The sequence below is a fragment of the Alosa sapidissima genome, chromosome 24 (assembly GCF_018492685.1).
Source record: "Alosa sapidissima isolate fAloSap1 chromosome 24, fAloSap1.pri, whole genome shotgun sequence".
NCBI classification, from domain to species: Eukaryota; Metazoa; Chordata; class Actinopteri; order Clupeiformes; family Clupeidae; genus Alosa; species Alosa sapidissima.
Window position 1 is genome coordinate 21,630,185 of NC_055980.1, and position 12,500 is coordinate 21,642,684.

At 43.2% G+C, this 12,500-nt stretch overlaps 1 protein-coding gene across 2 annotated transcripts in view; it reads left to right on the plus strand.

Annotated features, from left to right (window-relative positions):
- Nucleotides 1–12,500, plus strand: part of wnk4a (WNK lysine deficient protein kinase 4a) — a 64,793-nt gene that overhangs the window by 27,779 nt on the left and 24,514 nt on the right. For both annotated transcript variants that reach the window (XM_042083454.1, XM_042083455.1), the window contains exons 2-7: nucleotides 586–758; nucleotides 1,043–1,263; nucleotides 2,133–2,290; nucleotides 8,165–8,253; nucleotides 9,294–9,513; nucleotides 12,259–12,500. The exon at nucleotides 12,259–12,500 is cut by the window's right edge and continues 206 nt beyond it. In XM_042083454.1, the coding sequence (XP_041939388.1) occupies nucleotides 586–758; nucleotides 1,043–1,263; nucleotides 2,133–2,290; nucleotides 8,165–8,253; nucleotides 9,294–9,513; nucleotides 12,259–12,500 (1,103 nt within the window). The remainder of the gene's footprint in view (nucleotides 1–585; nucleotides 759–1,042; nucleotides 1,264–2,132; nucleotides 2,291–8,164; nucleotides 8,254–9,293; nucleotides 9,514–12,258) is intronic.

Sequence of the window (12,500 nt, forward strand, 5' to 3'; positions counted from 1 at the left end):
TGGGTCTTTGCTCACAGAAATGCCTTTGTGGCCTCCATGATTGCCCGGCTTGCCTTACCTCCTCCATGGGTCTGGTCGGAAAAGCTTCCTCTCAGGGGCACGTTAGATGTTACCACTCAAGGAAAATGTGCCTGGTTATGTAACTGATGATGAAATACGCTGTTTTGCCATAAACACACACACACACACACACACACACACACACACACATACACACACACACTAAACACTAAAACACTAAACTCTGTGCCAGCTTAATTTGAAGTTTAAGGTGCCATCTCTGGCTTGAGGAGGAGTGTCTGAGATTTATGGCAGATTGGTCAGTCGTTTGTTATGTTCATCAAAGTGAATTAGGTATCATAATGCATCCTTAATACTGCATATCTGTTTGTAAGTGTCAGTTTGAATTTCTTCCAAATGCACTCCCCTATATGCGTATGGGTGTTTATTTGATTTGAGATGAGATGTATGACAGTGCGTGTGTGTGTGTGTGTGTGTGTGTGTGTATATGTGTGTGTGTGTGTGTGTGTGTGTGTGTGTGTTTATGGCTGCTGATGTCTGACGTCTCCTCTACCCCTCTCTCAGACGCGTAAGCTGACCAAGGCGGAGCGTCAGCGCTTCAGTGAGGAGGTGGATATGCTCAAGGGACTGCAGCACCCCAACATTGTGCGTTTCCATGACTCCTGGAAGTCCACCGACAAGGGCCAGAAGTGCATCATTCTTGTCACTGAGCTCATGACCTCTGGCACCCTCAAAACGTGAGTGTGTGTGTGTGTGTGTGTGTGTGTGTGAGCATCATATCATGAATATTTGTGTAATGTTTTGGAAAGAGTAGTGAAATCATTTGCTTTCTTTTCGCTCCTTAATATCTTTTCATAATCAGTGATTACAATTCTTCCTGAGATGTGAACCATTTTTCCAAATGAAAGCCAAATATGGGATCTCGATATTACACTGAGCTTTAATGGAAAGCAAGATGGCATATCAGGCTCAGGAGCCAATCATGAAGCCAATAGCACCAACCTCCTGTTTCCTGTCCTAGGTACCTGAAGCGCTTTAAGGAGATGAAGCTGAAGCTCCTGCAGCGCTGGAGCCATCAGATCCTGAAGGGGCTGCACTTCCTGCACACGCGCACGCCCCCCATCATCCACCGTGACCTCAAGTGCGACAACATCTTCATCACCGGCCCCACTGGCTCTGTCAAGATCGGAGACCTCGGCCTTGCCACGCTGAAGAGTGCCTCCTTTGCCAAAAGTGTCATAGGTAACACACACACACACACACACACCACACACACCACACACACACACACACACACACATACACACACACACACACACATACACACACACACACACACACACACACACACACACACACACACACACATACACACACATACACACATACTGAGAAGGAAGTCCTCCACTGTCCTACAATGCAATATTGTTGTGTTTTTTGACAGCTTGTAAGGGAAGTTCAGTTGTGCACGGATATTTGTATTTAAAGGAAACAGCTACTTACAAATTGGTGTCTTTAGATTAGACTGACTGACCGATTAGACTGATTTTAATGTTTTTACAGTTTACATGCTACATGCACATGTTACATGCTAACATGCTACCTAATCTGGCCACATAGAGATATTTTACTTTTTTTTTTAACCAAATGTGTTCAGCAGGGCAGAAACTACTCTCTAATCAAAGAAGATTTAGATGCTATGATCAGTTACAAAAATGCAAAAAGCCATTAGATATTCAGAAGTAGTCCACAGTAAGGCCCAGGCTACAATGGAGCACTTCAGTTACGTGCTCAGTGTAAGCCTATAAGCTGGCCTTATGAGGAGCATTGTCCTGTAGTAAACTATACTTGTTATTACAGCCTTCGTAATTGTTTGTTTTTCTAATATTCCCTACTACTGTCCTTCACAACATCTTCCCTCAAATCCCAAGAATGGAGAACAACATACGGAAGCATGTCTTAACATAATCACAGAAAGCAGACGCAACGCAAACAAACACAAACGTGGTTATGCAGCAGCGTTATATAAACGATGATTACTAATTAGCGAAGGTTTGTAAACACGTCCTGTTTTTGATTTAGTTTTTTTTTTTTTTTTTTTTTCTGATCAGGAACGCCGGAATTCATGGCTCCGGAGATGTACGAGGAGAAGTATGATGAGGCCGTGGACGTGTACGCTTTCGGAATGTGCATCTTGGAGATGACCACCTCCGAGTACCCATACTCAGAGTGCCAGAACGCCGCACAGATCTACCGCAAAGTCACCAGCGTGAGTTTCAGCGTGTGGTGGTGGTGGTGGTGATGATAGCGTTGTTTTGTTCAGATCCTGTACAGTCTGTTCTTTTACATTTTATCTTCCTTTCCACTTTCCAGTCCTTTCTTGTCCTTTTCTGGGAAATTTGTGTTTTTTCTGTTCTGTTTATGTTAACATATAGGCAAAAAAGAAGTGCTGACTCAAAGTCCCTCTACATTTATTTCATCCAACATCCACACCCTCTCTCTTTCTCTTTTCTTTCTCTCTCTCCTTCTTCATTCCTTTTTTTCTTGATCACTCTATCTCTCCCCCTTTCTCTCTCTCTCTCTCTCTCTCTCCCTTTCATTCCCCCTCCCCTCTCTCTCTCTCTCTCTCTGTTTCTGTCTGTCTCTCCATCCATATCTCAGTGTGTGTAGTTGAACATGAGTACTGGAAGGACATGGAATCAAAACCATCTGTTCTCCTCACTTAAACCCTGGTAGGGGGCTTTCCTACTGACGTTATAGGATAGTAAACATTTTCTGAGCCACAAATCTCTCTGTCCCTTCCGTCTCTCTTTTTTCTTTCCCTCAATCTCTCTCACTCTCCCCCTCTCTCTTTCTTGCCCTCTCTTACACTCTGCCTTTTTATTTCCTTTCTTTCTTTCTTTCTTTTCATTCTTTCAGTCTTATTCCTTTTGGTTATTTTATATACAGCTCTGGAAAAAATTAAGAGACCACTGCACATTTTTATGATGTCATCCTTCGGTTGCTGAGTGACATTCGATTGAGTTGATGGTTATATTCAAAATTAAAAGACAACTGCAAATTTGAATATGACCGTTAACTCATTCGAATGTCACTAAGCAACTGTAGGATGACATTTTTCCAGTGCTGTATATATGATGAAAGGACTAGTGAGGCCCTTGTTGTTTTTTAACGACTCAATTATTTTTCTCTCTCAATCTTTTGTCAATACCCCCCCCCCGCCTCACACACACACCCCTTTATATCATTCACGATCCATCTCATTTCCTCAGCCCCTCGGCAAAAAGCAGTTTCCTGCCTCCCCGTGTCTCGTCCTGCTGACGAGAATGACCACAACCAGGCCCGTTCCCTAGTCCACTCTTGTCTTTATGAGTCAAGTATCTCACAACAGAAACGTGACCCTACATTCCTGAGGTCAAAGGGCAGGATGTGACACGTCCACCCCCTCCACCCAAACCCCCCGCAATGGCAGTTCCTAGTAATCTGTGCTGGAAGGGCGAGGAATTGGGTCATTTAATTTAGAAAAAGGCAATTTTAGTAATTTTTCTCAATTACTGCCCAATCGGGTTCCTTTTTATAACTAAGGGAAAATCACAGAGTAGGCTACAGATGGTCTGAATAGTGAGAGTCATTTCGTGTCCCAACCCACCCCTCCTGCCTCCAGCTTCAGATATGGATCTAAGTAAAATAAGCCATTGATTTGTTAGTAAGCTGGAGTCTGTCTGCAATCTGGCAGATAGCTGAAGGTCAAGGCCGTTTTCGCTGCAAGTCCAATTATTGAAATCACGTCGTTAGTCCACACCCCGACTCCAGGGCCCTCACCTAAGAGTTTTCTGAGCTTTATAAGTCCCCTTGATGGATAGAGAGGTGGAAAAAAAAGCTGACAGCCTCTCCTTTTTAAAGCCTGAAAAGTCACAAGATCCCAACTTGTCCCAGCTTGATCCCAACCCAGTGGGTAAATGGGGAATTATTGGGAAATGTTTTCTGCTGTTTGCATGTTTAGATGTCCTTTCTTTTTACATGCTAAAATATGCAGGTCTCTCCTGAAATGTCTAGAATGCTTTTGAATGTACTATTCTGAGATGAAAAGTGAGATAGATGGGGATTGTTTGATGTGTACAAGGCACTCACCATGTGAAACGTGTGTTTACTACTCAATGAAGGGGTTACACTTTACTTTAGGTTTCTACATACAGTAAGAGTGACATGACACTGTCATAACCCTAACACTAACCCTAACCCTAACTTGTCATGACAAAAACCAAATGACACTAACCCTAACTTGACACTAACCCTAACCCTAACTTGACACTAACCCTAACCAAATGACACTCTGGCAGAAGCATTATGTCATAAACGTTTATGACTTGTTTATAATGTTTATGACGTTCATGACAGTTCATAAAGTGTCCGTGTAATTTTCACAACTTCATACATTTTCATTATCTTAATGAAGACAACTGACAGCCACCTGAAAAATGCCAATCTATCATCATTCAACTTGTTTTATGACTAAAAAAAGTCTGTCAGCATACCACCAGACGTGTGCTGATGACTGATGCCTCCAACAAGTTGCCCCATTAGCCGGATGCTTATCGACAGGACATCTGTTTAGATTCTAAAAACATGTCCTCTCGATAAGCATCCGAAAGACTAACAGGGCAACTGTTCAAAATGGTGTCATTTTGAAATGTTGAAATGCCACGGTGATGTTGAAACCATGTATTTTTCCCCCCAGAGGTTTTAAAACTAAGGCAGTGTCTCCCATACATATTCATGTCTTAAAGAACAAAGACAACTGTTGACATCCACCTGAAAAGGTCAATCTATTATCTGACTTCTTCAAGCCATCTGACTTGTTTTATGACCGAAAAAGTCAGCATACCACCAGACGTTGTGCTGATGACTTATCTAAACTTTTGAAGAAACATCCTAGAATTCCTGTCATTTTGAACATTTGCCAACATGTTGAAACCATGTCTCCGAGTTTTAGAACAAGAGCGTTGTTTCCCAGACCTGTTAGACCTGTTTAGATGTCCTTTGTCTTTACGAGCTAAAATATGCAGGTCTCTCCTGAGATGTCTAGAACGCTTTTGAATGTACTATTCTGAGATGGAAAGTGAGACAGTGATTGTTTGAGGTGTACAAGGCACTCTTAATGTAAAATGTGTGTTTACTACTCAATAATGAGTTAAAAAAGGGGTTACACTTTACTTTAGGTTTCTACATAAGAGTGACATGACACTGTCATAATCCTAACACTAACCCTAACTTGTCATGAAAAAAACTGAATGACACTAACCCTAACCCTAACTTGACACTAACCCTAATCGAATGACACTCTGGCAGAAGCATTATGTCATAAACGTTTATCACTTGTTTATAATGTTTATGACACGTTCATGGCAGTGTCATGTACTGTAGATACCTTCGAGTAAAGTGTAACCAAAAAAAGTATAAAAGTGTTTTTCACAACTTAAGACATCTTCATTGTCTTAATGAGGACAACTGACAGCCACCTGAAAAACGCCAATCTACCCATTATCATTCGACTTGTTTTATGACTGAAAAGTCTGTCAGCATAGTACCACCAGACGTTGTGCTGATGACTGATCTAAACTTTCATAATAAAACATAATAAACTTATTCTTCACAAACAAAGAACTCCACATCAAAATTGAACAAATATGAACACACCATGTATCACAATTCATAGTCAAGATCACGATAGCAATTCCAAAAACTCTAAACACATTCCGTACATGCATTAAAAGACAGTAAATATGAATAGGTTATACATTACAGTTTATGATCAAGATGTCAACAGTAGTTCTAAAACCTTGGTGCAGGTCTACTCCACACATGTATCAAAAAGTCCATAAATCACAAATCACGGTAAAGATTACAACAGTAATTCTAAAATCTGGATGTATTCTTCATGTCAAAACTAAATAAGTCCTAACATGTTCAGTCAAATGTCATAGTTCATGGTTATTCTAAAATGTACTAAAATGTACTCCACACAACAACATATCAAACAGACCCATTGTTCTGAAGAACCACAATAGGCTACAAAAAACTACAGAAAAGGTGAAAGGTCAAAATCTTCGTTGAGACCTGGATGGCTAGTAGCTCTCAGATAATAGATCCAGTATGTCTCCCTCTGTTTGAGGCGTTTTATTTTGTCCCCACCCCTGGCATCAAGGCGACATCCTAGTCATTTTGAACATTCGCCAACATGTTGAAACCATGTCTCCGAGAGGTTTTAGAACTAGAGCGTTGTTTCCCAGACCTGTTAGATGGGGTCAGTCATGTCAGCCACTGCTGTCAGTCTGAAAATGACAGTGTGTGAATGTGTCCAACTGACATGTCCACAAATTTCATGATATTTTGGTCCAAGTAATATAAAATAATATTGTTTGATGCAAAATAGTATCATATTAATTATGAAAATTGGTCACATGGTCACATGGACCTTGTTCATTGTCAGTTGACCATAGTGTATGTGTGTGTCTATGGCTGTTTTGTTGGAGGGCTTCGGAGTAAGTTGTGACGAAGCTGATGTGGGGAGGTGAGGTGTTGACAAACTATACATTTGACACACTGGGCTCGCTATCCCGGGCTGGTCGGCAGCCACGGAGAGAGTTATAACTGTTTTGACAATGACGTCTGTCCGTCAGCCTCTCCAACTCGGCCAGACCAAAGGCAAACAGGAGTGCTTGAGGAGGACGAAAGGCCAGAAACGTCCAGCCTCGAAGGGGTGGACGTGTTAATTGTGACTGGCGGTCACCCGTCATTTGCTGTAGGCCATGGCATGAGGTTGAGATGCCCCATGAATCGAAACACCTGGCGAAAGAAACACATTACCACAGAGGGCTAATGATATTTGGGTGAGTGTGGGTGTGTGTGTGTGTTTGTATGTGTGTGTCTGTGTGTGTGGCAGTTAGGTGAGTGAAAACCAGCAGCCATGAAATAAAATCCTAATTTATCGTCATGTTCAGCCCTCCTCCCAAAGAGACTCCCAAAGGCCAGACTTTGTTTTTGATATTATAACGTGTTTGTTTGTGTTAAAAACACTCTCCTCCAGGGTAGCCATCATGTCTAAGACCGGTTCATTTTCTTTGGCACATGGGCCACAGCTAAGAAAGTGACTTTAGTCGGGAAACACAAGCACGTGCAGAGGACCAGACTCCCTCACGGCGAACAGCATGTCTAATGTAACGTTTGCCAGTCCTCATGTTTTCCATCTCCTAATCCTGCTCGTCAGACTAATTCAGAGTTGAGTTGGAACGATATACAAGTAACCGAACATATACAGTATTTACGCACAGGGATTAGCTTCAGCTTGGAGTAGAAGTCAGCAGGCCCCATAGTGTGTTTGCGTGTGTGTGTGTGTGTGTGTGTGTGTGTGTGTGTGTGCGTGTGCGTGCATGTGGGCCCGTGTATACGTGCGTCACAATATTTGCGGTCTGACGAAATGTTGATGTTGGCCACAGAAGGTTGAGGTGGGACCCTATTGCTTCCTTATCAGTGTTGTCACAGGGCAGGAAGTCCTCCACTATCCCACAATTCACTGTCACAGACTGAGACCCAACATGGCCTCTTCTGTGAGACAGCCTCTTTTCATGTTGTAAACATTGTGTGCATCCTGCAGGAAATATACATCAGACAAAATAAGACAAAAAGACTGTTTTGGGGATTTCAGTCCAATGGCTGCAGAATGAACAAGGGGTTGTTCCAAGTTCCACAGTGTAGTGTCTAACCTGGATAACCGGGGTAGGCCAAAGTAATAAACCTCCTGAAAGAAGAATCCTATGGCCTTGTTTAGCTATGGACCCTTTCAAGAGTTCCATTATCAGCATCACAGTTGGCCCCTTTTTAACATTCCATATGTTCTCTTAATGCAGAGGAAATAGATTGGGGCCCAAATAGAACGTTCAAGCATTGTTTTTGTTTTTATTGATGAAAGGGTCTATAGGATGAAGCCTCAGTGTTCCTCTATTAGCAGATTACCACTCACTCTGAGTTAAATCGTCCAGGTTTGTCACAAAACTGCCAGGTGACCTTGACCTGACCAGGCTTTTGTGTTGCTCTTTTGAAGGTGATTGACAGTTGGCTGATCTCTTCCTTTTCCTGTCTCCAGGGTATGAAGCCAGACAGCTTCTTCAAAGTAAAAGTCCCTGAACTGAAGGAGATCATTGAGGGCTGCATCCGCATGAACAAAGATGAAAGGTACCTATTTCACCATCTGCTTCTAACCCAGAGACATGACACCAGAGCATAGATTGGTGGTGTGGCATTAGTGGATCATGATTCATGTCACGTTTCATGGAATAAACAATAATGTAGCCAATCATTTTAATACATTAAAGGACACTTTGTATTTAGTACCACAACAACTATGCTGGTCATATTGTAGAGCAGACCTGCATGTATGGGCAACATTCATCTGAGCTCAATATTGAATTGAATATTGAGCTTGTACTATATGGTCTCATAGGGAACATTACTTGGTGCATTTGTTAATACTAACAGATTAAGAACAAACATAAACATTGCCTGCCATTACAGATATTTGTGTAGTAGCTAATTACTTCATGCTAAGTGCTAAAATTGAATTGGTGTAGGCTACATTTAGGCAAAGTTGTACTTGGCTCTTTAGTAAATGTCTCCTTCCAGATGCCAGCGTAGCCTTATGAATGTGGAGGTTCACCGTGTGTTTGTTTGTTTAGTAGGCCCATGTGTCTGCAGCTGAGGGGTCAATCCAAGACTCTCTCTGGGGCCTCTCTAGCACTGGCGACGCTAAGCTAACGCCACGGGCCATCAGGGCCAATGCTGACTGTTTGTTTTTATACTGTAGCCTACAAACTACATCAACAACTCAGACTTTGGATTGCAGTACCTCGGCTAACGCTAAGCTAGCACTGTGCAACACACTGTGATCACTTCTCTATACAAGACTTACTGTAACATTTTATGAGCTGCACAATAAATAATATTGCAAGAATATGTCAATTGGCAGCATTGGGAGTATAGGGGTGTTTATTCTTTTATGAACAGTTTATGTACAACATTTGCATATGTGCTACTATTCGTCTGTATACTAAGTGTTACGTGTGTGTGTGTATTTGTAGCCCACATGTATTATATATGAATGCATATGTCTTTTTTATATCATACACCACTATGATCCTGGTGTGTCTTGTTTTGTGTTCTGAGTTCTGTGTTCCGAGTTCTGTTTTCTGAGTTCTGTGTTCTGTGTCCTGACACAGGTACACCATCCAAGACCTTCTGGAACACTCGTTCTTCCAGGAAAACACGGGCGTGCGCGTGGAGCTTGCCGAGGAGGACGACTTGCACAAGGCCAGCCTCAAGCTGTGGCTGCGCATGGACGACACCAAGAAGCTGCACGGGAAGTACAAGGACAACAACGCCATTGAGTTCCTGTTCGAGCTCTACAAGGACGTCCCTGAGGAGGTCGCCCAGGAGATGGTGAGTTCCACGGACAAACGTGTTGACTAAGACCAAAACTAGGGTGCTGTTTTCCTGTGTTCCATATCATAACCTGACAGTCTTTTCAGATAGGAATAATAACATACATAAAATAAAAAACATACAGAATGCGACATTGGGCTGTTCTTCCCAGGAAGTCAGATAGTCTCTGTACCAGGCTTGGTGATCTCCCATGGAAAATGAGGACTAAACCTGTTGAACTAACTATTGGCGTAGTTCACCCCAGGAACCCTGCTGGAGATCACATAGGCTCAGAGCCTCTTGGCAGGGATTGGTGTGATGCCAAGCATTTGTATCCTGAACTCCTAAAAATCAATCAATACGTTTCAATTTTCCTGAGAGGAACATTGTGAATGTCAGTAATCTCTCAGTTCATCATGCTCGTGTGCCTATCTCCAATCTGCTCCTTCGCCACTGCACTTGACTGAACTCATCGGTGCCAATCCTAATTAGCTGGCCATGCCTGACGGAGCTGGTCAAGGGCACTATACCCACTCAGTGACTTTACACCAGTGAGCTTGACCTCAGAGAGAGAAATGGAGAATATGGAGTAGGATTGAATATCTATGCAGTTTACTCAGAAAGCCAGTGTTTATGGTTTCAAGGTTGGTCGTACTGTGTACTGACCCAAAGTCCCCATTACGAGACTACACAATCTATACTAGCTGGGTGGGGGTTGGGTTGGACCTCATGGGATGTAGGGTCACTGGTTCAGGGCTGCTACCAGTTCCAGAGTCCAGTCCACTACTGTTTGTCCTGCTTTGTAACCTCAATGTCACCTTGGAAACGTCAGAACGTTCCATTTTAGAAGGGTTCCAAGGGTTCTATGTTTAAGGTTCAGGAAAGACACGGAAAGGGAAAAGACCTTTATTTACACTGGAGCTCAGAGAAAATTCCACAGTCTAACCATAATCAACATTCATACATACATACATACATACATACACACATAGATACATACATACATACATACATACATACATACATACATACATACATACACACACACACACACACACACACACACACACACACACACATACATACATGCATACAACGTCCACCTTGTTTCAGCTGCTCACTGTGGAATAATGTACCTAAAGGTTCGTTACCTCTTCTCTGTGGAGAGATTAATGTTTCACCACGTATATCTGACATACCACTCACGGTGTCTGGCTGTTCTTTAAATGTGTTGCAGCCCTCTTCATTCAGGGCAGTTAATCATTTAGAGGAGACCTCTTTGACTCTACCCTTGTTGACCCTTCTGTTTCACACAGAAACACACACACACACACACACACACACACACACACACACACACACACACACACACATACATACATGCATACATACACACTACTACTACTTCTTTCATTATCATAATCATTTGATTATAATTTGACCATAATCAACATTCATACATACATACATACATACATACATACATACACACACACACACACATATTGACTTGCACATGCACATTCATATTTACACACACACACGAGAAAGCCGCAGGCACATATGTGTATGGTACACTCTCACACACACACACACACACACACACACACACACACATTCTTCACTGCTCATATCCAACTCCTGCAGGTGGTACAAGAAAGGCACATTCCGATTTGAAAGTAGAACTTTTTGGGGTTCCTGTTTAATTGAGAACAGGTCAGGGAACCCGTGCTCTGCGAGTGTGCTGAGATCCTGCTGGGTAATGGCCTCGTTAGCCCGTGCTGTTGCGTAAGGATTCAAGGACACAGGAGTCAAGCCGTCCGTCATCGCCTCGGAAACCTGATCGTCGGGCTCAGGAAGAGGAGGAGGCTGCACCTTTAATAATAAAATGACTTCCAGACAGAGAGAGAGGGAGAGAGAGAGAGAGAAAGAACGATAGAGAATGATAAGAGAGAGAGAGAGATGGACAGAGAAAGAGAAAGATAGAGGTAGGGAGAGGATTACAAAAAAGGCAGACAGACCTTTGTCCTGTATGTCCAGGTCAAGGTCGTCCTTAACGAGTCCTTTTCACAATACTTTCTTTCTTCCTGGCCTTCTCTCGCTTCGCTTGTCGTCACAACCAAATTTATTCGTTTTTTTTTTTCTATGGAGGCAGCGGCGGGTTGCAGAGGGGCCACGTGTCGGGGTTATCACGTTATTTTTTAACCACCCACTGATGCGGCGATGTGGGATTTAGGACATGATGAGGAGATGCTGATTGTCGCCATGGTAACAGTGGACCGCAGGTTACAGTATATGCATCCCTATCACGTGGGGCAGCAGTTACACTGCGGGGGACAGGAACGTGTGTGTAGTCGAGTTTTAAACAGACCAGACCCTTATCTGGGCCGAACGTGGCCCACCTCTGCCGTGTGTCTGCTGGAGCTGGTGCCAGCTTTCAGAGCTTCACATGCAAGTGGATGATTGCACACGTGAAGCCCATTTAGTGTTCACTGTAAAATAAAACTGACTGGTTGATTGAGGTTTGCAGGTGTGTAGAGAAAATGTGTTGACCTTTACACGTGTACTGAACAAGCCTTTCTTTTTTGTGCTCTGTTTTTATTTCTCTGGTCCTATTTCCTCCCCCTCATCTCATCTCTCTATCTGTCACTCGTTCTTTTTGTCTCTCCATCTCTCTCTCTTTCTCTCTCTCTGTGTCTATCTCACCCATCTCTCTTTCTCTCTCTCTCTCTCTCTCTCTCTATCTATCTCTCTCCTTCTCAGGTGGTGCTGGGTTTCGTGTGTGAGGCCGACTACAAGCTGGTTGCCAAAGCAATGCGGGACCGCGTGACGGCCATCAAGCGGCAGCGAGAACGCCAGCGTCGCCTGGCCGAGGAGCAAAAACGCCGTGACACCATCGAAGAAGAGCCAGAGCCTCTCTCCCCGAAGCCCATTAGCCAGCCGATGCAGAGCCCCTCCCCCTTACCACCTCCAACCCCGCCCACACCCACACCTTCCACTCCGAT